Below are 27530 nucleotides of genomic sequence, written 5' to 3'. Positions count from 1 at the left end.
CAGCGCGGTAACTGCGGTGCGTGGGTGTCCGCGTTTTTCGTTCTCAACCGTTAACACATCGACAACACTGCACAGGTACACGGTCGTGGTCAGCTGATCAACTTTTTCGTACACATGCGCTCGGCCGTAACGGCAACGTCGCTCTTCCGCGAACTGATAGCCGATCGTGCTGCGCCTGATAACGTGCACGTAAACATTGCGCGAGGTAGACGACAATATTTTCATTGCGATACGATCTGAAAAAAAGGTTAGATAATTATAAAACAATAATCACCGAATTCGTCTCTTCGTTTGTTTGTATCTTCCGTCGGGTTTTTTTGTTTTTCAAAAATTTTGTTTCATCGCACGTCCCCGCGATTGTTTACCTGCTTCGAGTTATTGTCCGTCCACGAGATAATAATATTATGTGCTCTACGCGAACGTTTGTCGCGTAAACAGATCCAGGTTGCCGTCATCTACCCGTTCGTTCGCCAAAGCGGTTCGTCTCAGCGCGTTGTGCTGTCTTCTGATTTGTATGCACAAGAAATGGACGATCTAGGTAAGTGTCGACTTCAATCTCGTTGTTTACGCTTACGTTGCCTACGCAAATGTACGTTGAAGTATTCAACTTGAACTAAGTTAGGTGTTAAATTCGTTAAGAACTATAACAGCGAGATAAAATACCTGTGTGCAAAACGATTTCTGTCAAATTGGGCACATTTTGATTCTTCGAGATTTGTTTGACCGAAATCATCAAACATTTAGAAATGCCCATTAAATGATTTGCGATTTGCATTGATTTTCAAACTTAATAACCCGAACTATAACGTACGAATACTTGCACCACACCTGAACAGCATCAGATTCCATTGTACGTTTAAAACAAAATCTGAAATATATGATTAATAATTCGGAACATTTGCATTTAAATCTATCTTCAAATTTTTTTCGATATTTAATAAATGTATAATAAATTATAATTTTAATATATGATACAAGCGTATCAACCTTATAAAATGTTTTAAAATTTTGGCACACTTGATTTTTGACAAATAATATTCGTTGAACTTCAGATCAAACGTGTAATCTGTGGTAATACTATAATGTTTAACACTCATTTTATATTTTTTGAAATCATTTAACGTGTATATTTTGAACCTTTTTTTATTGTATTGTAAAATTAACTTGTATAATTTATATTATATTAATAATAATACTACCTATTATATAATACTATACCATAATAATCGTGTATAAAACATGTATATTTTTTAATTTTTTTTTGTAAAACATTTTATTACATTAATTGTACCTATTTATCTACGATAAAATATTTGAAAGTTCCAATGAGAGAAATAATGTTGACAGTTAAGTGACAAATGATACATTTGTTATCAAAATAAATTGTTTAAATAATTTGTTCATAAATCATTGATGTATTTACTGTTGTAAGGCATGCGTTTCATTTTATAACAAACAAGTAATAATGATTAATCATATTTGGTCAAAACTATCATAAAACTAAATAACAGACATTTAAAAAAAAAAAGAAAAGAATTTTTAATAATTTTATTTATAAATAATAATATTAAAATCAAAAACACGTAATTATCTTATTCCTAATTTTACGTTTTATTTTAGAATCCGATAGTTAATAAACAATAAATCTGTATATTTTTGTATCCTAAATTCCTGTAACAGTACTCTTTGAAAATTGATTTTATAACTATGGCAATGTATAGTTTTTCGAGCTTAAAAAAGTTGAATACTAATTGTAAGAACATTATTCTATAATATTGGTCGTCATCAATCATTAATAGTAAATTGAAAAACATATTTTGTGTAAATGTACTTTTAAATTCTTGTTGAATTAAAATATTCTACTCGTATATCGAATGACCTTAAAAATACGTTTGTACTAGTTCATGGGTATGACGACCTTAAGAAATGCAACCTTCCACACACTCTCAATTTATATAGAAATGTATTACGTTTGTGTTTACCTATTACTTGCCAAATTGTGTACGAAATATTAATAAATTCATACATAACAAGCATACAGCCTAAAAATAATATAAAAATTTGTTATTAATAGAGAATTAATTTTTTTTTTTAGTAATTTTTTTTTTTGAATTTAAGTATAATTATATAATTATGTAGTGTTAGTAAAAACTAAGAAGATAACTTAATTAAATAAATTGTATTCATAAATAGATTTCTAGACATATATCCTCAATTCGAGAGATTGTAAATAAACGATGAAGATGTACAATATTGATACTTGATGTAAAAATAGGAAAGTCTTACGTATTTTATCCAACAGTCATTCACTTAAAAAAAATGAAAGTCGATAGTAGATTATTAGAATTTAGAAATTATTTTTAGTTTTTAAGAAGTATAGGTTTATCGATGGCAAATTATTGCAAATTTTAACTAATATTGTATTTTGAAATATCTATGAACTTTTTTTTTTTTTGCTTTTCAGTTGTTAATTATAAACGATAATTTCATATCATAATAATAATAAAATTATGTATTATTACCACCAGATTGAATAAATAAATAAACGTACAGCATCCAGTCTCTTCATATCTTGTTCTTATATATTTTTAATTTTACTTAAACTGAATTATGTAAAACTAGACAATTAAAATCAAGTTTTTTGTTCAATAATTTTCTTTTCTTCAACTTTATTAAAATTACTATATTTTTTTGATCATTTTAATGGTAAAATACAATATTAACATTAGTATATACAATTATAATACCAACATTTGAAGTCGTAATTCTATTAATAATCATTTTTTTAATTTTATCTTTTATGTATATGTGTGTGTGTGTATATTATATATATTCGTATAAAATTTGTAAAACGCAATATACTTGGAATTTAATATCCTTCATTTTCATATACATACTTGGACAAAGTGTATCTTTTTGTAGATAATACACTTATACAATTATTTATATTTTATATTTACGATAAATAATTAATTATTACCTTATTATATTTTAATTATATAATGTAATATAAAACCAGTCAACGGTTCACATTTAAATTTACCACATTGCTTCATAATGATATTGCTAAAAAAAACTATCCCGTATACATCGCTGTATATTACTTAGCTGTTTAGCTTTTTATTTGCCGATTCTCACACCGGCCTTCAGGATAGTATATAGTATCTCCCATAACAGTTTGTCCGGTGCCGGTTGACACACGTTGTGTTATTCCGTTCTTTTGCCGAGTTGTTTTACTTTTATTTTTCTACATTTTTTTTTTTTTTTTTAATGAAGTGTTCAACGGAGACATGGGTAGAATGAATCTGGCATGATTCCTATTTGATAAAAATAAATCCCGGAAATCAGGACCCTTAGCTCAAGCAGTATCAGTTCTATGTTATCCGTTGGTGGTTGTATTGTTTTTTCGTTAAATTTTCCAAATTGGTTTTACGAGTGTACTCATAAAATTTATTCATCGTGTGTTATATTTAACCAATATGGATAAAAATATATATGGGAAATTGCAACCTCAACAATATCATGGAACATATCAACCATATAGATGTACGAGAAGAAATGGTTCAAAACCAGGATGTGAGTTTGTTTATTTACATTAATTTATATTACTTTGTAGTCGAAATTTTAAAACTATTTGTTTACTATTTTCTGAGTATTTTCATCCATCGAAATTTAGCCTACACATGTATTATAAAATATGCCAAAATCGAGATTTCTTTTTCATCATAGATTTTAATATTTATGCCAACGTAATTTTATACTTTTTTGTCGTAAAAATATGTTGTCTGTTTATTTAAATCTAAATATAAAATGGCCTATTCTAAGTTATAACCTATACTGGTACAAATATCGATTACAAATTACTATATTTTATTTATATACAGCATATTATAAATACGTATTTATACGTAAATACAATATGTAATATAATCCATATGCTATGTTTTGTACTCCTACATCACATGATTAACATAATGTTGTTAATTGCTTTTTAATTAATATAGCAGTAGTTATAAATTGTATGATAATTATTTAATTTTTAACATAATTTCGATAAAATCTAAGTAATCATTATTTGTACAGAATTTCATTTAACATTTAAAATGTATGATTAACAAACATTTTGTGCATGTGGTGTGACATTTATGAAGCGCATTAAAGTAGGCCAAACCCATATAAAGTAGTCTCCAAATAAGGCACCTATTAAAATTGAATGCAGAACTGACTATACACAGTAGAAAGTACGTTTGAGTTAAGGTACATAATCATTTGGAAAAAAGTTAAATACAATTTTATTGAAGTTATTGTGAAACAAAATTTGACCATAACATTTTACATGAATGATTTTACATTTTACATTGTTTTTTTTATAAATGAGACACAATTTTTGTTAAATATCTACCACATAATAGCCTTCAAAAAACCTTATTTTTTCAAAATTTTGAAGGTTATGTCAATTACTAAAAAAACCTTTAAAATAATTAAATGTGTTTAGTCAACTTATCTATTAAAATTATTCACGATTATTATTCTTTTTTAATTTAATTTTAAAATAAAAAATGAATCATACAGACAATTATGATACCTATATTGATAAACCATTATTTTTTCATAAGTAGCATATTAAAGTTATGTGTAGTAAGTAATATAATCGATTATAATTTATAAGGGTATTATTATATTTAAAATAAATTATAATTCTAAAATTGCTTGTGTAATAATAAAAATCCCTAATTATTATTAAAATGATACAAATTATAAAACTATATTAAAAATTATGACAAAAATTGGATTTAGTTTACCTATGCATTTTTATAACATGTTATACCAAATAAAAAAAATTCAATTCTCAATAACTTCAAATGATAAAGGGTGATTTTTTAACAAGTCTACCTTAACGTAATTGTAACTATAATTTACAAAAACTTGAAAAGTTTTAAATTTTTTTAAGCCATCTTGAAATTAAAGTGAAAATGAAATAACTTAAACATGTCTGCTCAATTACTATTTTTAGCATAAATATTGAACCTGGAGAAGTTGAGGTTAATGTCCTCTACGTTTATTGTTCTTGGCAGTTATAGTAATTTTTTATTATATTACAAACTTCTTTGTACAAATTATTAAGTATTACAAACTTAGTTATTAACTATCTATACTTTGGTTTCTTAAAAGTATTTGTCATGTGTGCCCACTGCCTATGTTTAACAGTTTTAAATTGTAAATGTTTAATTTTATTGTTATTTTAAATTCAATTTACGAGTTCTAATAACAATTATATTTGATTAAGTGTAATTTGTATGTAAAATAAACATAATCGAATTACAATTTTATCTTTATGGGATTACAAATGTAATATACCAAAATTACTTTGCAATTTACTTACCAAAATTACTATCTTATTTCTTAATTTAATCACAATACATTTTATAGTATTACATTTTATTATGTACTCTTTATTTTTAATTCATCTTTATTATAAAAATGTATAACACTAGTATAGTACCTTGTATCTATGCAGATATTTCATGCATATTTATTGCACTACTCGTACTTATGAGTACTAAAAATGAAACCTATATAATAAATTGCTAATGTTGTCACTATAGTTATAACAGAATTACAGATATTGTAATTTACTACATCTCCGTATCCTTTTACGCGGAGAATTATAAAATATTACTAACTCCCAATGACACACCAAATATATGAAATTAAAAACGTCAACATATGATGTGTACACTGACATGAATTAGTGAGTAATAAAATTTAAATTATAGAATTTTGTTGAAAATTGTATGATTTCATAAGTCTTAATATCATAGTGTATTATATAAATGTATTATTTAATATTAATTATTCCCGATCATATTTATCTGAATCACTTAGTAAATACAACATCACAAATATATTATAGTTTTAATAATATGTTGGTATTAGTAATATTATTTGTATAATATTTAACATTATTTTTAGTATATCTAATATTTTATTCAATGTTTACTGCAACTACATTTATTATCGTATCGATCTGCTCTTAGTAATTAATCTTAGTGAAAGAACTTGTCATATTGATTTTACTATCTTGGCTGAAGTGTCGGCAAAAATATAACACCTTTGGCGATATACCTTGACGCCCACTGATTCCTCCTTTTTTTTTTTTTAATAATATCGCCGTATGATCATTGTGAAAAATACAATTCTGCGTAGGATAGTCTCGGTTTATTTGAGATGTTCTTTTTTCTAAACAACCAGTTGGTGTTATGAATACGTGTTGTTTGGTCTATTGAGTTTCTAAATATCTATATATCGCGAAAGATTATAATAATTTGACTCTGGAAAATATTTTGAGTGTTAACTTTAATAATATTCAAAATGAATGGTTTGTAAAATGTTCATATTAAAATTGTTTTGTAACTTAATGCATTAATACTAATATTCTATGCTTTAATTACGTAGTTATTTAATTTAAAGCAACTCGAATACGTATTGTATAACACTAATTTAATGAAATATATTTTATTTCTAAAAATAATTACAATATTAAATTTAAACTTTTTATTTTATTTTAAATAAATTATATTAATTAAGATTATCAATTAAAACCATAAACTAAAATTTTTTTTACAATTATTCTATATATAATGAATATTTGGAATTTATATTACCTGAAAAAATCATTAGAAAATACGTATAATATATTATTAATATTTCAGTTTTCAGTGTAACGCTAACAAATTAAATTAATTATTAATGATTATAATATATAACTATTATTTTTTTTATCGATTATCTAAATTTTTATTTTATTTTAAAAAAGTTTGGTTATTTATCTAATTAATTCTATATGAAAAACTAAATGTAATGGATTATAATCGGATGAAATTATGACTATTAAGTAGGTCAAGTGGGATCTATAAATGATACACAATCGTATGTATAGAGTGAGTTTTAAATACTTGTCAGTAAAGACAATTTATTCGGTCAGTAAAATACTAGAAATTAATTTTATTTTTCTCATTTCAAAACAGCAAAATAATGAATTATAATATAATAAATATTGTACCCAAAAAATGTTCCCGAAGAAATGTTATTAAAATATATTTTTTTAATTTCAAATTTACAAAAATATATCTAATAATTTTAGATATTCTCCAATTTTAACATTTTCAATTTTTAAACGATACTTAATAGTCATTTTATGTCGTTCCAAAAATATTTACCGAAAATACGCATGATTTAATTTTTTTTACTTCCTATCAAAATCTAAAATTAGAAAACACCTATACATAATATGACTAAAAATCAAAAGTTAAAAAGAAATTCAATAAATATTCATCAAATAATTCTATCTAATGAACTATTAATCATTTCGTTGTATACTAATCAGGCATATCCTTAAATCGAAGGTCTAAAATTTTAGTCACGATAAACTGTATTGCTACATTCAATATTTATTAATTTTTTATTTTAATACTTGTTAAAAAATCCGTATTCAAGTTGTCACCTATAATAGGTTGATTACAGCTCTACGGGTAACAGATTTCAGCAACAAAAAAAAATTATAATGATTCATTTTTACAGTAAATATAAATGTACTAGTAATTTTCTAATGTAGCCCCTTAGTTTTTGAATATTATTAAATAATTTACGAATTTTGATTTTGTCTATGACCTGAATTAATTTTTATTTGAAAACAATATCTTGAGGTTTTTTCTAAAACTTTGGAATTGTTCCAAATTCAATATTTTAAAAAAGTTCTTGAAATAACATTAGCCTAAGTATATTTAGTAGCTTAAACACGCCTACGTGGATTATGTAGAAGTCCAAAAAGGTGTTGGGTTATATTTCTATTTTAGAAACAAATCCATTCGGATATATTGGCCTCGATATAAATTAAGCAGTTTTCTTCGTGCAGTTCTTTGAGTCTGTCAGAAACGTGGGTTTTATTTGAAATCTTATAATTTCTTGGTAGATAATGCGTCAAAAACCCACCACACCTGACATCGGTTTTTTCCGTGTCATAAATATTTTTGTTTTTTAGTCAAGTGTAACTTATACGCAATGGCATGTGTTCAGTCTAGTTTTAAACCTCAAGTGATTTCATAAGCACATGACATTGAAAATTTAATTCTTTAATAATTATATATCAATTGGAATTTAGTTATTTTATTATGGGAGTGGAAATAGCCAATCGAATTACTTCATCTCCGAACGACATTTCATCTTATATAGGTAAATTAAACTATATTTGCTAATAAAATGACATACACATAAATTAACTACCTATATAATATATTGAATTATGAAATTGTTTTTAACTATTTATATTAACGTTTATGTAAATGCTTATACCTACTTAAAATATGTTTTAATTTGTTATCCTATTCGTAAATATTTATAACATATTTGTAATTTATGTAAAGTAATTTTATTAGCTATTTTTTCATACATTTTTGGCACAGTCATAATATTTAGTTAATAATCATAAATATTATGACTTAGCTTGAGTAAGACTTTAACTATAACATAAAAATATATTTATACTGGCGCATTAAAAAAAACTAGTAAATATTAAAATGATGATTAAATAATTAAAAATGGGCATCTGTTTGTTCATTAAATTTGCATATTATATTTGATAAGCTGAATTAATTTTCACTAAATACATTTTTATTTTGCGTTATAAACTTTTATTATAATACTTTATTTTATAAATATAAATTAACTATTGATTAAATAATTCTATTGGTTAAAGCCATAGACCTTATATTCATAGACCGGCCCTGTGAATTAAAATCTGAACCGTGAAAGAGGGCGCTGTCAGCGTTATGATAATTGACGCACGAATTATTGTGCATACCATAAAAGATCTATGTATAATATGAGTGTACGATTATTAGACATCAGCTGTTATTTAATTTTCCGATTATTCCTGGTTTTGAATTTTTAACGATTTATATTTGTTCTATAATAGGTATAATATTATTTTAATAATTGTTCAATATGGTTTACAAATGCCTCATTCCATTTTGTAAACGAGGATACAATGACAACTATTTTCCAATAAAATTGCATAAGTAAATAATAAAACATTAGTAGATATTATAGTAATATGATTAAAAAAAAAAAAATAACAAAAATAACAACAGAACTTAAGATTATAATAATATATAATATGGCTATTGAATAATACTTTTTAATCATCTAAATGTCTACAGAAATAATCTATTAAAAATTCTGTAATACGTTAAATGAATAAATATGGTAAATGTAGGTATTGTTTTAAAATTTACATGAATACATTGTTATTGTGATTGATAAGAGAATAGTGATTAACGATTGTAACAAGCGTGCGTTGTCACGACGAGTAATATTAGTAATATAGGCAAGGCCGGTTTGAGTATAAGGTCTATGGATAAAGCAATTACTAAAAAATATGCCTAATAAAAATTTTGTGAACTTAAACTACAAGTATAATTGATGAAAAAAAAATGTATACAATTTAATACTTATATATCATTAAAATATTATAATTATAATTCATTGATTAGTCTGTTGACATATTTTATGATGCTATAAATAATCATAAATTAATGTATTTATTGTATTACTATTTAAATTGAATAAGAAATAATAATTCTTTATACTAATTGTAATTATTATGGTATCCATATATTAGCTAATTTTAGGTATCATAACTTAGTTAATGCTTTAAATAAAGTATTTAAAAATAATTTACAACAATTTTGAAAAGTGTTTAATATACTATAAGATTAAATGATTAACGTTGTGATTCGAATGCCAAGTCTAAAAGATCAAATCAACAAATTTTTTAAAAATACTTCTAAAAAATTCTTCTGATAATGAACTATAAATACATATTATAATCATAACAATTCGATTTGAAAAAGAAAAAAATATATATACAATGAATAATACAAATCATTTCCAATTGTTTTAAAATATTTTATGGATAATAGTAGGTACCACTAACTATAAAACAAGTTATAATGAGTTATGATACGATAGAATAATTTCGGTTATATACTCTCGTTTTCATTTACACATCGTTGCAGTAAAAAATTTTATATTTTATAGTGTCAATTGCAAGAGAAGCTTATTGATTCTGTATTTTGAGACTATAATTAAACAAAAAATAAAGCTTCAACACTTGTTGACAATGGTAATAAAATGTTGATTTTTATTTAAATAAAAAAATTAACATTGGTTCTTATATGTTTTATATATTTGAGTTTAAGCTTTAAAGAGTTTTTAAAAATCCATATTGCGATGTTAACTGATACAATAGTTATAACTAAATGCATCTACTAAATGGTGGATACATTAAATAAGTATGTTTTTAAATTACAGAGCTATTTGGTTTTATTTATGAGATATATTTTGAATTTTTTTTCATTATTCTAGTTTGTGATTTTTTATTTTAAACATTCAGAATTTTATAATAAGTTTATTAGTATACTTATTACCAGTCTAACCACATTAAACATCTTTAAAAACCAGCTTTGTAATTTTCTTAAATATTAAAAGTTATAATTAGTTTTATTTTTTGAATATTTTATAACTAATATAATGAATTCGAAAACGTGTCTCTTAATTATGGTCTAATTTAGCGCATGTCATCCTCACCCACAAATTATCTTATTCATGAACATTTACGTTTGACGTTCAAATAAGTAATGAATGAATTCTACAAAATAAAATTTGTTATTTTAAATATGAATTATCACATTAGACCTACCTATTTGAAACTTAATTAAACTTGAACATTTTCATCTGGTCGTTTATTAAGTGTCAGTAGAATAAAACATGAATAACAAATGTGTGGAGGATAAACTCGTTTCTATACTTACTCCTACACAAAATTAGAACAGCTGGCACAACTTTAATTTTAATGAATGTTACCATATCTTTTTTCTTTAAATATTTAAATAAATGTATACATTTTTTTATTTAGACGCATTGCTTGCGGATTTACAAAGTACAATACAACAGACCAACAAATTAAATGGTAGTGTCAATGGAGGATATGGAAGTATTAATAATATTCGATCTCGATTGCCTTCTAATGGTTCACCAGTTCCACAAAGTCCAGTTCAGCCTCCAGAATATGCTACGGTACGAACACACAAGATTGAACGGTCAACTTCAAATCCAGCGGTTCGACAGGAACTATCGGTAACTTATATAATATATGTATATAATTGTATAAAAAAATATATTAGGTATTTAATCAAAAACATTTTTTTATTATTTATAAATTATTACTTGTTAGTATTCATTTCCTGTTTAAAAAAAAAAAATTAAAATTAAATAATGTCTTCATTCTCATTTAGATTCATATTTGAATTCTAAATTTTTAATTTCGAAAACACTAAATCAAAATATTAGAAAAGCGTCGTTTATACATTTTTCAAACATATAAAGATTTTTTTTTTATTAATTCTTTTTTTTTGCTTACTCAATTGTGATGCTTAAGCCTTTTTATTTATATTTATTAATAGTTATAAATTTATTTATTTATTTTACAATTTTAGTTCCCATTCCCTAAATCCAAAAAAAAAAAGATTTTTAAAAAAAAATATAAAACATGATAAAATTTAAAAAATCTGTAAAAGTTAAAACCGTTTCATTTTCTTTATGAGTAATAAGCCCTAATTCTTTCCTTTTTTTTTTATGTAAATGATACAATTCAATATGATTTATAAATACTCGTACATTCAATAATGCAAATTTGAAGAGATAAAATTCTGAATTTCACTACACATGTCTTTATCTAATAGATAAGTTCGAGCCAGGTAGTTCAATTTAGTTAAAATATCTATAATTTTGTTTATTAAAATAATCTGGATTGCCGTTATTTAATTATAAAAGTAAGTTTAAAATATGCAAATATTATAATTTATAATATTCTAATTTTCAATTATTATGTTTCTATCTTATTAATAACGATAAACTTAGGTATTTATCATAACTGGTGTTAAGGTTACGACTTGTTATACATTAAGTAACTCAGAAAATTGGCAGTTAAAAAAATGGTTTTAAACTAATTTTAATACCATCATAATTAAATAAAACTTTTAAAATTATTTTTTTTATAATATAGTAAGTATAACCTAGGACAGTGGTGGCCAAACTTTTTTTTACCGCGGGCCATAAAAAATGTATTTTTCAATTTTTTTTTTAATGTAAATGTAAAATATTACTGTTACGCAAATAAATTTTGTAATGTAAAATACTTTCGCGGGCCAGATATTCAATGATAGTGGGCCGGAATTGGCCCGCGGGCCGTAATTTGGCCACCACTGACCTAGGACAATAACTATTTAATATAGAATTTGTTTTACATGAATTAAATTCATTTTTTTTATAGGCAGCACAACCTAAGAACGAATTTAAATCATCAAAAATGACATCTTCATTGAATAATAATCTTTCAGAACTGGATACATTACTTCAAGATCTAAGTAACTCACGTTACGCTGATAAAAAGTGTAAGTTTAAAACGATCATAAATAATAAAAATGAACGAATGAACTAGAATGAGTAAAATAAAATAAAATACATATACTATTATTATTATTTTTATTAATATAATTTTGGGTTACAAGTCAAAAATTGGTAATACTTTGATACACTAATGTATTCAGAAACTTTTTTTGTTGAGAGCGGGCTTAAATTTTCAATTCTCTCTAGGGACTAAAATTGTGTGCAGTACGACACACTTTTTGTAATACGAAATGTTAAATATTTAGTACGAAATTAAAAAATGTATTGGTGTTTGTGTTTCTGTTCTTTATATTATGGTATTTGTTTTTTAAATTTACATTTTTTTTATTAAATTATTTTACATGTTTTTAAAATTCCATGATGTATCATCAGCAGAATCTAAAATACCAACTATTTTAATTGTGTTATATCATTACATGATATAACATTATACCTATGTTATAAAATTATTGAATATCCTACAAAATAAGAGAGACATTTCGGAGGGGGGTATAACCCTTTAATCACCTGGCCACACCACTGCTTTGGTACTACTATTTATTCTAATAACTAGATCTCGGATTTATATGCATTTGCATATTTGTGCTAAGTGTATGCACGTCTATGGAAGTTTAAAATGTCCACGATTTATACCACACCGAATTTAAACACCAAATTGTATATTGCATATTTTGCATATTTCGAAGGTTATTGCATATTTGTGCATAAATGCATATAACATGTATATTTAATGAGTATTTAATAAATTAAAAATGTTTGTATTTTTTTTAAGTTTTCTATTCGTTTTTTGAGAGTAGATAACTTCAAATAATCTAAAATATTTATTTTTAGTTTTTTTTTTATTTCTATTCTCGTTTTTAAGTTTTCTAAAAGTTTTAGATTAATTTAAAAGATTTGAAATATAAAGCAGTGGATATTATCATTTTTTTTTTTTTTTTTTTTTTTGATAAAATATTTAGAATTTTATTAGGTATAATAGTGTGGTTTTTTTTTAAAAAAAAACACATTTTAGAAAGTGTAACATAATGCATATAAATTGCATATTTAGGCACTTTTTAAATGCATATAAATCTGGACTCTACTAATAACTTATAAGACTATTATAGAAAATTTGTAACGGAAATAATGAAGCTCGTACACTTTACAAATGATCAGCTAACATTTCGTGTCATTATTAATTATAATTTGTTTTATTAAATGCAATTTTTTTTAATTAATTATCAAATAACTATTATAGATCGTAATATCTCTTTACCTCGGTCTATACTACGGCTATAAATAAATTAACTATATTCTACGCTAAATAATAAATAAATATGTGGTTTACAGTCGACAGGCGTCAGTAGTAATATTTTCTAGTTGGTACTCAGTTTTAAAAATACGTTACTTAATACCATATATAATTTAGTCGGTTATGAATATACAGGTTGTTCCAAAATGATTCATCCGATTACGAACTGATATAGTTCGGCAACGGTTAATCGCAGGTTAATGACCAATGTATTAATGGAAAGATTAGATAACTAAGTTTATATATTTAAGTTATCTAGTTGTTAAATTTGGCACCGCAATCGTCAGTGACGTAACTTAATTAGTTGTTATCGAAATGTTGACCGAGCAACAAAAGACGTTTTGTGTGCTCCGCTTTGAAAAGTGCGAGTCTGTTATTACCGTGCAGCGTGATTTTCGTCGAAAGTTTAACATTGAACCTCCAACAGCCCAGAGTATTCGAAGATGGCATAAAATTTTCCAAGAAACTGGTTGCTTATGTAAAGGGAAGTCATCAGGTAGACCAAGAACTTCGGATGAAAATGTTGAACAAATTCGAGAAAGTTTTGTAAGAAGTCCACAGAAATCAGTTCGTCAAGCATCCAGAGAACTTGCAATACCACTGACAACAGTTTGGCGTGTGTTGCGGAGACGCCTGAGACTTAAACCATACAGAATTCAATTGTTGCAGGCTCTCCATGACGGTGATATGCAAAAGAGAATTGAGTTTTGTACATTTGTTCTTGAGAAGAGTGAAGAGGTAGAACAGTTTTTCTATCGTATCATTTTCAATGATGAGGCCACTTTTCATTTGAATGGGAAGGTAAATCGTCACAATGTGTGAATTTGGGGATTAGAGAATCCACGGGTAGTTGTCGAACATGAAAGGAATTCGCCCAAACTTAACGTTTTCTGCGCTGTTTCCAGAAAGAAAATGTACGAACAATTTTTCTTTGATGGGAACACAATAACAGGAACTTCATACCTACAAATGATTAAGGATTGGCTATTCCCACTACTACAAGCCGATGGAGATGATTTCATTTTACAACAAGATGGAGCACCACCACATTGGTCCTTAGAAGTACGCAAATTTCTTAACGATCAGCTACCACAGAAATGGATCGGTCGCTGTAGTGCTAATGACGCTACATTTTGTCCATGGCCGCCCCGTTCGCCGGATCTTACAATCTGTGATTTTTTTCTCTGGGGTTACATAAAAAGCATTGTTTATGTACCTCCCCTTCAAAAAAATCTTGACGAATTGAAAAGTCACATTACAGACGCCATCAACTTGGTTACAGTCGACATGCTTCAACAGGTTTATGAGGAATTTGAATATCGCTTAGATGTGTGTCGTGCAAGTAAAGGGGGTCACATTGAACATTATAAGCATTGTACCTAAAACTTAAAATAATCCATTAAAATGTAAAATTAATTCTTACATGATTAATCAAATTTTACAATAAATATGATTTTTTTAAATAGGATGAATCATTTTGGAACACCCTGTATAATGAACCTATTAAGTTCATTATATATTTATATTTTGCTGGTATATTATTCTGTATACTATCTTACATTTTATGATTTAAATTATAAAAAAAATGATATTTATGTACTTAAAATTAAGATAATACTAATAGTCTATAGAATATAAAAAACGATTTCATGAATTACATTTTTATACATTGGACCATAACTATTTTTATTTTATATGTATATGTGATAATACAAAATTCTATAAAGCTTAGTCAACTAAATCATTGTTTTACGACCATTAATTATTATTGAATAAAAAAGGTAAGAATCTGTATGTCACATACATCACATCCCTTTTTCATATTTGCTATTTTTTTCTTTTATGCTCGAAAGACTACAATTTATTGCATACTACATTAACAATATAGTTTTGTTATAGCTAATACTAAAGTAAATATATATATATACATATATTATCAAATTAATTGTTGCAAAAATATTTTCGCGTGCCCTTCAATTTTAATTTTAATTTTAAAACTAGTAATTATTTAAAAAATAATATAATATTTTAAGTACTTATGATTCTTATAAAAATGTATTAATATATTAAATAACTTAACGTTAGAATCATTGACGCAACTAGGTAACTACTGCACCCCTGTCTTTAAAATGTTTCCTCAAGAACACAATTTGTATAAATCGTGGTAAGGGAGAATCCCCTGCCGGATTATTAGTTATTAGCAATTTCTATAACTTAAAAACTGTAAATTAAGTTGTATCTATGGCTAGAATACAATTGATATTCTTATCTATACAATGATTCATATTTTACGTAAATAAAATAAACTATAACATGACCACTTATAATATAGTACCTTACAGACCCATTAGCCAGACCAAATCATCAGGGGGGGACAAACCAAATATTAGGGAGAGTATTAGAAAAACACAATATAGTACATAACATACCACTATATATATATATAGTATATATATATATATATAATATATATGCACCTTTAATAGTTGTTGGTGGGCAGTAATTAAGTCCGGGGGGGCTATGTCCCCTTTTCACCCAGAACTGAAAAGATGACGGTCTACAACTCTAGGTGAACAGGTGGCCCACAATGTATTATTTTAGAAATTTTTAAATGTGTTTGTCTCACAAAATTGATATTTGGTAGGATTTAAAGAGGTTAGAGGGGGGCACGTTCTTATACTTAACCTTTATATTCAACAATCATGATTTATTATGTGATGTTCTCCATAATCTATGTTCCATGATACTATACAAAATAAATGTACTTTGTACTATAGAGTATTCGCTTTAAAATAATACACAAAACTTAGTGGAATTTAATAAAAATACAATATTATTTTTTGTGAATTAAATTATTTTATTTCGAATTAATAATTAAAAATATCTTTTTTTGAAGATTTATAACAAATATTAAATGTACAATTTACGCCATTAGAAAAACTCAAACAACATAATATTTTGATAAGCAAAATACAAAAATTGGTTTTACGATAGAACAATAAGACAGAATATAATTATTATTATTATTATTATACAATCATACGGTCCTTCACGGGTTTAACTATAAATGTATTTATTCTGTCATCTGTGATAACATTAATTATTATAACACATGTGTATAAATATATATATTATACATAATATATGATATGCATTAAGCATGGTAAATACTAGATAAATAATAGCATAGATTTACTGCTAAAAAGCTGATTCAGACTAGATTTCAGTATAATGTAATTTATAATATATATAGGCTTGGTATAACAGTGTCCTGATCATAGGCGTGCGCAGGGGGTATGCAGGGTATGCAACTGCATACCCTTAACATAGAGCCTTTTTTCTAAAATTACAAAAAATAAATAAATTAAAACTATTTGGTCTTATGTATATTATGTGATTTTGTATTACATTATGATTTTTATTATATTTTTATATTCAGTCCCAGACAGTTTAATTTATTTTTGAAACACAAATCATATGCTATAATAACGATTTAATGTGTTAATGAAATTATGAAGTTTAAATTAAATTAATTAAATAAATTATTATTAAATAAAATTAAATAAATTAATAAATTAAATAAATTAAATTATTAAATAGCTATCAACCACAGAACAAGAAATGGCTATAAACTAAAATCCCGAAAACATTATTGTTAATTTAATAACTCAACTGTACGCAGAATCGTTTTATGATTAATTTTGATTGTTTATTATATTTATTTTCTTTTTCATTTAAGTATATAATTACGTTTTTATTTATTTACCCTATTTAAACGTATTACTCAAACCATTTCAAGTGTTATGTATTTAATTTTTTTTTTCGTAATTTATTTTAAATTTTAATTATGAAGACAGTTATAGCGATTAAGAAATGGCTATTCAGTCACCTTTTTCGGGGGAACAAATTAAAATTTTAAATTAAATAGTTATTAAGACCAGAATTTCGAACGCTTAAATTAACTTTCGGTTTTTTTTTGGGGGGGGGGGGGGGGTAGGCAGTGGCAGCCTTTTGCATACCCTGAAAAAGAGGTCTGCGCACGCCTATGGTCCTGATTGTATACATAATACTAGAAATTAACAAATATGTATATTATTATTAATTTATAAATGACTTGATAACTATTTTGATTTTGAATTTATTTACAGTAATTAACGGAGATTCTTATTCCATTCCAAAAAAAACGAGCAATATTCCAACCCGTCCATCGGTAGATTCTCTTTTGGACGAATTGGATACATCAATTTCTTCAAAAAGGTAAATTTAATGGTGAGCAAGTCACCATAACTGCGCCGCGCGCGTGAACGATACAGCACGTAATGTTTTATTTGACGATAAGTATGTACTTTTTGTCAACTCTACCGTCCAATCTAATTATGCGATAATATTTTTGAAATCTGATCTGAATTTGTTATGTCTTTTTGAGATCGATCAGTCCACATTTTAAGATTTCTTAGTAAAATCTGAATAATCTACATTTAAAAATTGGAAAATGTGAACTGATCGATCTGAAGTAAACATAAAGCCAAATTTAAATCAGTTTTCAAAATTTTTATTGCATGACTAGGTCGATTGTTACAGTTGACAAAAGATTGGTATGTTTTAGTTAAAATAACAGACCGTTGGCAAAACCCTTAAATTAGATCATTGATACTTGATTATAATATATACTTGTAATTAATGATTAGTTAAAATACTAGAAAGTTTATTATGATATTGGTTTTTTTTTCTCGGCATGATCCATTTAAAAAAAAAAAAATGATTGAAAATCAAATAATTATCAAATATGATTTTGTATCAATAATTATTTTGACTTCAATTCTGATTCAAGTAAGAATAAAATAAAACTATTTTATTTTTATTTATGTTTTAACAAAAGATAGTATTTTACGAAATATTAAAAAGTAAATATAATGTATATTATAATGGATTCAGACAGAGTAATTAAACAATACAACATTAATATACATTTAAATAAAAATAAAAAATCATGAATTAAGTACCATTTTGAACTGTAACCTAGATTATACCATAGATTATCTAATTATATAAACCATTATTATATACCATCTGTCAAAACCGTGGGTTATTTCAATTGCTTATTATAGTAAATTCTCAAGTATACAACTATCGATAACCATGATTATCATTTAATATTTAAATATACCTATGGTTATAAATTATAAACAATATAATTTCAATTTGGTCAAAAAACACTTGTTTTTTTTTTTTACCCTATAGCCGAAAATAAGTGTTTTATAAATGACGAAATAATAATAACATGTTGTGAATAAAATTATATTGTTAATGTATAAGAAATAAAATGACTTTTATGATTCTCAATATTTTTTTTCTGTTTATTTTATAATTATTTTCAACTATAATCAACGCTTAAATGAAATTATAGTATTCATATTTGTACGTGTTTTTATCAATAATATGCAACTAAAATTTAAGATGTTCCACATTTTTTTGAAAAAATCGTATAAAACTGTACAATATTAAAATAATATTTACTAACGAAATCTTCACCAAGTAAACCAAATTTTATTTAAAACCATTTTTAATATAAAATTTATTATCTTATTTATCATGCCAGATTGTTTAAAAAAATTTAACTTGAATGAATACTTATACACCATTGTTTTATGACGTAAGTCTACGCTTCTGCGTATAAAATAGACAAGCGCCCAATTCCCAATCATGTACATTAACTTTTTTTTATTTACTGAAATTTTTGTAAACACAGATGCATTTATACCTTGAATTCGGTTGAATTTAAATTATATATAAATATTAACAATCTTAGGTTTTGAAAGTATTATATTATATATTATTGAAAATATAATCAAATCAGAGTTTTTATTTTTTAATTAATAACTAAATCATTAACAAAATTACAGATAAAAGTATTTGTTCATTTATTCTTAGTATTAAATCCTAATAAAACATACATATTACAAAGGTATCCATTTCCGCTCATCATAAACATGAATTTATGAAGTTAATTTTTAATTTGTTTTTTCTATCCTAATTCTAAATTATTATGTGCTATTTTAATTATTTTTATTTTAAATAATTTAATATTTTTTATACTGTACTTCTCTATTACTTACAAATTTGTTTTCTCTAGTAATATTAACAATGGACAAATAGTTTCAAAGCTAATGATGGAAGAAACTACCACAACAACTACTCGTACCGTATGTCCAACTGCTTCATCGGCTACGCGTGAACTAGATGATTTAATGGCTTCACTATCAGATTTCAAGGTAAGAATATGTAAAAAAAAATATCTTTATATTTTTATAGTATAAATTTGGCGTAGAATATTTACTTTATCTTATGACTAAAGATCGATTCCGACTTGTTTATTATTCTTTCATACTTGTGTGTCAATATTTTCAATTTGTGTTACGTATTTGTGTATTTCTAATTTTATCATTTGGCAAAAGTAGAATCTTTTAACAAAAACTCACAGATGTAAGGAAAATTAAACTTCTAAATTTAGGTAGTACATCTTATATATATCAGTAAATGACACTCACATACGCTATACATTTCTGAAAACAAATTTTCTGCATAAATATCAAAACATATGTTTTTAAATTGAAGCAAATATTTATTTTAAAATTTGTTAGGTATAGTTAAATATTCAAATTTTGATTTCGAGTAAAACGAGAAATTCGTTTATGTGTTACGTTATCACTTTTATCAGCTAGTAAATCTGTACAAATAATGTCAATGGATACAAACAGACAAATAGTACTTTATAAAAGTTAATATTTTATTAAGTAGGTACATTGGATTTTTTTTCCAATGTATTAGTTCTTAATTTATTTCAGATGTGTTTAAATTAATACTATTATCAAAAACGATAAGTTTTTTTTTTGCGAAAAAAAATTTTCACTATGTAAGCAATAAATATTGTCCAAATTTTATAGAGAAGTATGACTAGGTTAATAGCCAATAAAATTAATGTAGGATTTTATTATTTGACATATGTGAGTTGCATAAAAATTACATTAAATGAGGAAAATTATCTGGTAAAATTAATTTTTAGAAGATTCTTGCCAAATCCTTTTGTGCGAATATTTTACCTTGAACATTTTTATTTTCAAACTTTTATAGAATATATTTATACATAAAATGGGAGTCCATACAATTAGGTCATATATTTGATTAAACTATTACAGACTTGAAATAAGTTTGCGCAGTTAGACTAAAAACATTGACACACCCTAATTCACAGAGTTTCGGTCCCATGCCATTAAATTACATTTCTGAATATTTATTTTACCTTGTACTGCTTTTTATTGAGGGCTTATCTCTTTTATCATAATTTTTTCAGACATTCAAATTCTATCTTACTTTACACGTATAATTATTTTAAATGATTAATTAAATTTTTTGTTTTAAACAAAATGATTGAAACTTTTATAGATAACTTAAATATTATATAAATATTAGGTTAAAATTTCAAGTTTTTTATATAACTTAATGTAACTATGTTTAACATTAATTTCTTAATACTTATACTATTAAACTTGCTTGAAATGTGATGTATAAATATATAATTTACATTTTTGATGTTTTCTCAATTTTTCATAAATATTTTAATACATTTAATTTCAATATTAGTGAAATAGTTTCAAATACATTTTTTTTATTCAGTATTCCAAAAAAAAAAAAAATTAATTTCAATCTTTAAAAAAAACTTATAATATACTTTATATATTTTATTTAATATAAATTATCTATGTCAAAAAAAATAATAATTTTAAAATAATTACGAAATATTTAAAGGATTAAATTTTTCTTAATACTTTTTTTGTGGGAAATACGTTTGGGCGCGTTTGTCTAACTGAACACTAAGGCATCGGTTCCCAAAATGTGTGCCGTGATGTCTATACAGGGGCGCCGCGCCGTCATGAAATACTATCTGATCTAAAATGTTCCTTATGATTAGTCATGCTATGACTTGGAGAAGCGCCCTGAAAAAACCTTAGATCAAAAAAGGCGCCGTGAGTCGAAAAAGTTTGGGAAGCACTGCTTTAGGGCATAAATCTATAAAACATTTGGGCGTAATATTTCCCTTTATAATAGTATGTTTGGGCACATTTATTTCTTTACATATATTAACATATTGCACTAAATCTGAGCCTATTAGCGTTATCCAGAAGACACCGCGAGTAGTTCCAGTAGTTTCCAAAACTATTTTGAGATTTTTTTTATTTATAGGTCCTAATTTAATTTTTGTTCATTATTAGTTAATTATTTATTAATATTATTCTATATTGCGATCTTTTTATGTATCACATTTTATGTGATAAATTAATTTTTTTCCCGCAAAACGTGATCCTAATTTTTTTATGTAATTCAATATATTTTTTCAATTTTACAAGTTTCCTAGCATTTTTGTACAAATTTTTTTTTTTCTTCAGTTTCTTTTTTTAATTTATTAGTTATTTTTTTTTCAATGCTGTTTATTTTTAAAAAATTGGTCTCCATTTGAATTTCAATCAATACGTTTATAACATTTTGATGATTTGAATGTTGTTTATAAAATTGTTGATTATAATTTGAATGTAAATATTCCGGTCCATTAGTTGTTCTGAGGTATGTTTTTGACTCTTTAGCCCAACTAAGAAATCGAAATTGTGAATCTTCAGATATATAATTGTCAAATACATAATCAGTAAAGTCTGTTATATCAGATGGCGCTATAGACATAAACTCAACATAACTAAATTCAACCTCATCAGATGATAAAAAACTCAAGCTAAAAAAAATGTTGAAGTTAAACCCTAGTATCTGTATCCTCGGTGTAATGTTTCAACAAATGTTTGCAATTTTGTATTTTATGAAACCAACTCGATTACACAAGACTTTCGATTACTAATTACAGTACCTATTGTGCCTTAAGGTGTTTTCATATATGCGTCCAAACGGGTTATCCCCATTTCTTTAGATCAGGTAATTCTAAAATCTTATTTATAATGAGTATGTTCTTATATAATATTGGTTTTTAATTTTTTTTTCCGTTTTATTTTTTATATTATTTATACATATTATTTGTTATTTATATTTATTTATTTAATAATTGAGTTATATTTATTTATTATTTATTATAAGTAACAGTATATTATAAATTATGCAATTTATTCAGTTTTAAAAACAATTCCTTGTGATTATTTTTTTAATTTTCGTTGTTTACTAAAGAATCTATTACTATTTAATAAAGATTTAATTAATAGTATTTAATAATTAAAGCTTTAGTAGTTCTATCTCTTGTATAGGCAGAACCGCATTGTATAATAAATATTAATTCCTATTAAAGACAACTATTGACAATTTGACAAGGTAAAAGAAACGCGTCACTTTCTATGTTTCACAGTTATTGGTTCTAGGAATATACTTTAAAGTGTAATGTATAGTAGATACTTAAAAATTTTCTTTTTTATTAAAATTATCTTATAACTTTTTTCATGAAAAATGTTCATTAAAATAGAACGAACCGTGTTATTTTGACGTTAAAAAAAAAATTAAATATTAAGTTTTATGTTTACTTTTATTATTTCTAATATTTATTTCAACATTTTAAAAATACCACTAGTCTATAATTATAAACAAATTATTTTCTACGTAAAGTAATATACAAATAGAATCAAACATATATTAAACATGATTTTAGTTTTAATACAAATATATATTATTAATATTACAGTACAACTTTAAATAATTTTAAATGCGTAAAAAATCAATTACATTTATAGAAATAGAACTAAGGTCACGCAATGGCAATTATTTATGAATAATATATTCATTGGTTCTATGAGGAACAAAATAATAAAATTGATCATAGTTTCAAAATTAAATGATTTAAGTGATTCATATTTTCTTGTAATTGATTACCTACTTATTAAATAATTGTATTCAAAATAAATTAATGTGTTTTGTGTTAATGTTGATAGTTAATTATTGATTATATAAAATTAATATAATTTTTTACCAACAATTATTCTGAACTACTTAATACTAATATTATTTTATACTTAAAAATTTATTGTAAAATAACTGTTTATTAAGATAAGACAGAGTATTTGAAAATGTCTTAATTTTGTTTTGATTACCTGAGAATATAATATATTTACTAGTTTGTATACTTAAAATATAGTACAAATACCACGTTATTTTATTTGTGTTTCACAAAATTTGTGGGGCACATTTAATGAACATTTAAAAATTATTTAGAAATTTAAAATTAAAATTTAAATTACTTATTATTTTGAACATTTAATGTTCTTTTATTTTCAGAAATATCCTAAACAAAAGAAATAAACTATCATCTGATAACAACAACAGCCGTATATTATTTATAAGCAAAAAGCTTTATGAAGCTCTATAAAAGTTATTAATCGGATACGCCGACCATCACGTCTATTTTTCTAACTAATAGATATTCTGGTGACCACACAATAAAAAAATATATATATTAATTCGTAAAGGACCTTCAATATAATGTATATCGTTTTGTTTAAGTCTGAAGATTCTAAAGTAACCACGGGGTGGGACTTTCGCCAACCACAGTTGACTGGTTAGTCACTGTCAACATGATTTAAAGCAATTTTATTTTCAACGGTAGAAAGGGAACTGTAGTGCCTTGTGCAGACCAGAAGACCACTTTTTGTTGTTTTACCCATTATTGGTAGTTTACAGAAATAACTTTTTAACGAGACTTTTCATTTTGTCCCTTCTCACGTCATGCGGGCGGAGTTTGGCAGCTATTGGCAAAACAACTAAGTTTTATATACCGATGTTCTTCCCATAGACGTTTCACAACCAAAACAATTCTGTCAGTGACTGTCATAATATTCCAAAAGTTGTAAACTGTATATTTTGTACAATTAAAAAATAAATAAATAAACCAAAAAACCGAAAATATTTTAACCAAAAAAATTTACACAATTATTATTTCGTCCGACCACTTGTTACAAAGTCTACGTTTCATCGACAGGTATCCAGCCCAGTGCAAGCAAGTTACGCTACCGAGTCGGTGGACGCAGCCGCACCATTGGATTGCATGCTAGGAAGTCTGACCGCCGAGATGAACAGGCAAGGCGTGAACACAACGCAGAAAGGATGTTGCACTGCATGCGACAAAGCCATCGTTGGTCAAGTGATAACGGCTTTGGGCAAGACTTGGCACCCGGAGCACTTCATCTGCAACCATTGCAACCAAGAATTGGGCACGCGAAACTTCTTCGAACGCGAAGGACGGCCGTACTGCGAACCGGACTACCACAATCTGTTCTCGCCCAGATGCGCGTACTGCAACGGACCCATATTAGACGTAAGGATTTCCTTCCGAATCCGTTGCAACGCGCGGACGGATTCGCACGACAATTATCCTGTTCTCGGTGTGCGTTCTGTGCATTATATATTTATATGTGTGTACTCGTTTTAGAAATGTGTGACGGCCTTGGAGAAGACATGGCACACGGAACACTTTTTCTGCGCCCAATGCGGCAAACAATTCGGCGAGGAAGGATTCCACGAGCGGGAGGGACGCCCGTACTGCAAGGACGACTACTTCGACATGTTCGCTCCCAAGTGCGGTGGATGCACTCGGCCAATAACAGAGAACTACGTTTCGGCCTTATCCACTCAGTGGCATTCAAACTGTTTCGTCTGCAGGGTAAGCTACGGTCGTCACTTAAGTGCTTTTGTATCAATGTTTTGTTTTTTTTATATGTTTTCAGTAATTCGTCAGTTAAAGTTATTTTGTAATTTGAAAATGTGTGAGTTTATTTTTAGCCATCATTTCTAGGTCATTGAAATTTACAAATGCATATTATTTTCACGTAAAACGTGCTTGGCATTAGACCAGTAAGCTCCAAAATTCATAGCTGCTATTTATAAGATCTATTGCTGTGTAGGCGAATCAAAACTAACATGCCATTTTGGTGATTCCATTTTTTTAATCGCTAACAAATTGCATCCCGAACAAAACAAATGTTTGTTCTGTTATACGAAAAGATTGACACGTTCCTTGTACTAAAAAAGTTTTTTTTTTATCAAAACTTTGAAATAAGTTTCATTTTCTTTTAACCTTGAATGCTGTTTTAATGCTCATTAACTATCTTTCTCAAAATGTCAAACATAACATTGAATTTTACTACTCGTTTTTCTTCTTAACTGAATAAACTACTTAAACAGCCATCTAACGATCGGCTGCAAAATTATGTGCATTGTAGGACTGCAAAGAACCGGTCACTGGCAAGTCGTTTTATGCAATCGAAGGAAAACCAGCATGTGCAAAATGTGTCGGTGTCGATGAGGAGGATTGATTATTATTTTTGTTTCTACGACATTATCAATGTAGAATGTTCATAATCTTATTTCATACTATTGTACAATCAAAATATAACTCATGCATGTTAAATAAAAAAAAATAAATATATTATTAAACTATATCTTTATTATGAAAACAATTGTTGTGATTTCTATTGTACCATGATTAGAATAATGTCTGATATTGATTGACTATTGTTGAATTATTTAATATTGTTAAGTCCAAAATTGCATTGCATTTTTATCCTTATTGCTGTTGTTTGAAAAAGAAAACCTGAAATTTAAAAAAAAAATCTATTGTCAATTTAATTTTGATAATTTATTCTTATTGTGGTACAAATCTCAACCGACTATCAAATCTATATGTGTCTGTATACTGACCGGCATCTGTATTTACAGGACTGCCGTATACCATTTGCTAGTGGCCAATTCTTTGATCACGAAGGCCACCCCTATTGTGAAACACATTACCATGCTAAACGTGGATCTTTGTGTGCTGGATGTCACAAGCCAATTGCTGGCCGTTGTATTACTGCAATGTTTAAGAAATTCCATCCAGAGCATTTTGTGTGTGCTTTTTGCCTGAAACAGCTCAACAAGGGGACTTTCAAAGAACAAAATGATAAACCGTACTGCCATTCGTGTTTTGAGAAGCTTTTTGGATAGATAAGCGACTGATGATAATAATTTAATGACTATTGGTTAACATACATAAAATATATGTATTATCTGTGCAATTTGTTGAAAGCAATAAATTTGTATTCCCGTACTATTATAATAGCTCCCAATTATGTTATAATAAATTTAAATATATGTATACGCGTCCAATTCTCACCAAATTGTTATTACTCCTTAATATTAATATTGCTTTACTAACATATACGTTGTATTATTTGTTTCAAGTACCATATGAAATCAAAAAAATATTTTTTTCTTAATTATTGTTATTCCATATTAATTTCTTACTGTTTATATTATTTGACAGTTATAGTAGCCTATTGATATATTTTGTTTTTCTATGCAATCTATTTTCTATATGTCTCATTTTACCCCATTCCAATTTTAAAGCCTTTAATTAATGCCTGGGTGTAATTATACATACCACCATTTCAGTATCATAACTTTAGAGGCATTCTAAATAGTGTATGTTCTAATTTTTATATTGTAGTTAATGTTTTGTAAAGTGTTATATGTGTAATAATGTGTAAAACAAATATTATATTTTATCTAAAAAAAATATTTTCAAATGTTATTGTTTTCTTAAAAAAAAACGAAATGTATAGAAATTGTTTATAAATAAATAAATTAAGATTTTTTTTATTAATCATCTTGCCTTTACATACAATATTTTCAAGTT

At 25.9% G+C, this 27530-nt stretch overlaps 2 protein-coding genes across 7 annotated transcripts; both read left to right on the top strand.

The window, feature by feature from the left end:
• Positions 1 to 429: 429 nt before the first annotated feature.
• Positions 430 to 27076, top strand: LOC112679564 (paxillin-like). 4 transcript variants are annotated; one of them, XM_025549422.1, is made up of 8 exons: positions 430 to 538; positions 10976 to 11196; positions 12392 to 12512; positions 17968 to 18076; positions 19953 to 20091; positions 24837 to 25172; positions 25287 to 25517; positions 26573 to 27061. In XM_025549422.1, the coding sequence occupies exons 1-8, from the start codon at positions 526 to 528 to the stop codon at positions 26837 to 26839; spliced, it is 1437 nt and encodes a 478-aa protein (XP_025405207.1). In that variant the 5' UTR covers positions 430 to 525; the 3' UTR covers positions 26840 to 27061. The 4 variants fall into 4 exon arrangements, with proteins under 4 accessions (XP_025405207.1, XP_025405205.1, XP_025405208.1 ...); XM_025549420.1 differs by lacking the exon at positions 430 to 538 and adding an exon at positions 3245 to 3576 and having other exon boundaries at positions 26573 to 27076; XM_025549423.1 differs by lacking the exons at positions 430 to 538; positions 26573 to 27061 and adding exons at positions 3447 to 3576; positions 26077 to 26285.
• Positions 13930 to 15322, top strand: LOC112679567. Of its 3 annotated transcripts, XM_025549434.1 has the most exons (3): positions 13930 to 14428; positions 14489 to 14620; positions 14725 to 15322. In XM_025549434.1, the coding sequence occupies exons 1-3, from the start codon at positions 14135 to 14137 to the stop codon at positions 14752 to 14754; spliced, it is 456 nt and encodes a 151-aa protein (XP_025405219.1). In that variant the 5' UTR covers positions 13930 to 14134; the 3' UTR covers positions 14755 to 15322. The 3 variants fall into 3 exon arrangements, with proteins under 3 accessions (XP_025405219.1, XP_025405218.1, XP_025405217.1); XM_025549433.1 differs by having other exon boundaries at positions 13930 to 14665; XM_025549432.1 differs by having other exon boundaries at positions 13930 to 14620; positions 14725 to 15321.
• Positions 27077 to 27530: the final 454 nt, after the last annotated feature.

The sequence above is a fragment of the Sipha flava genome, unplaced genomic scaffold, assembly GCF_003268045.1.
Source record: "Sipha flava isolate LNK unplaced genomic scaffold, YSA_version1 164_pilon_pilon, whole genome shotgun sequence".
In the NCBI taxonomy this organism is placed as follows: Eukaryota; Metazoa; Arthropoda; class Insecta; order Hemiptera; family Aphididae; genus Sipha; species Sipha flava.
This window is presented reverse-complemented; position numbering and strand designations above follow the sequence as displayed.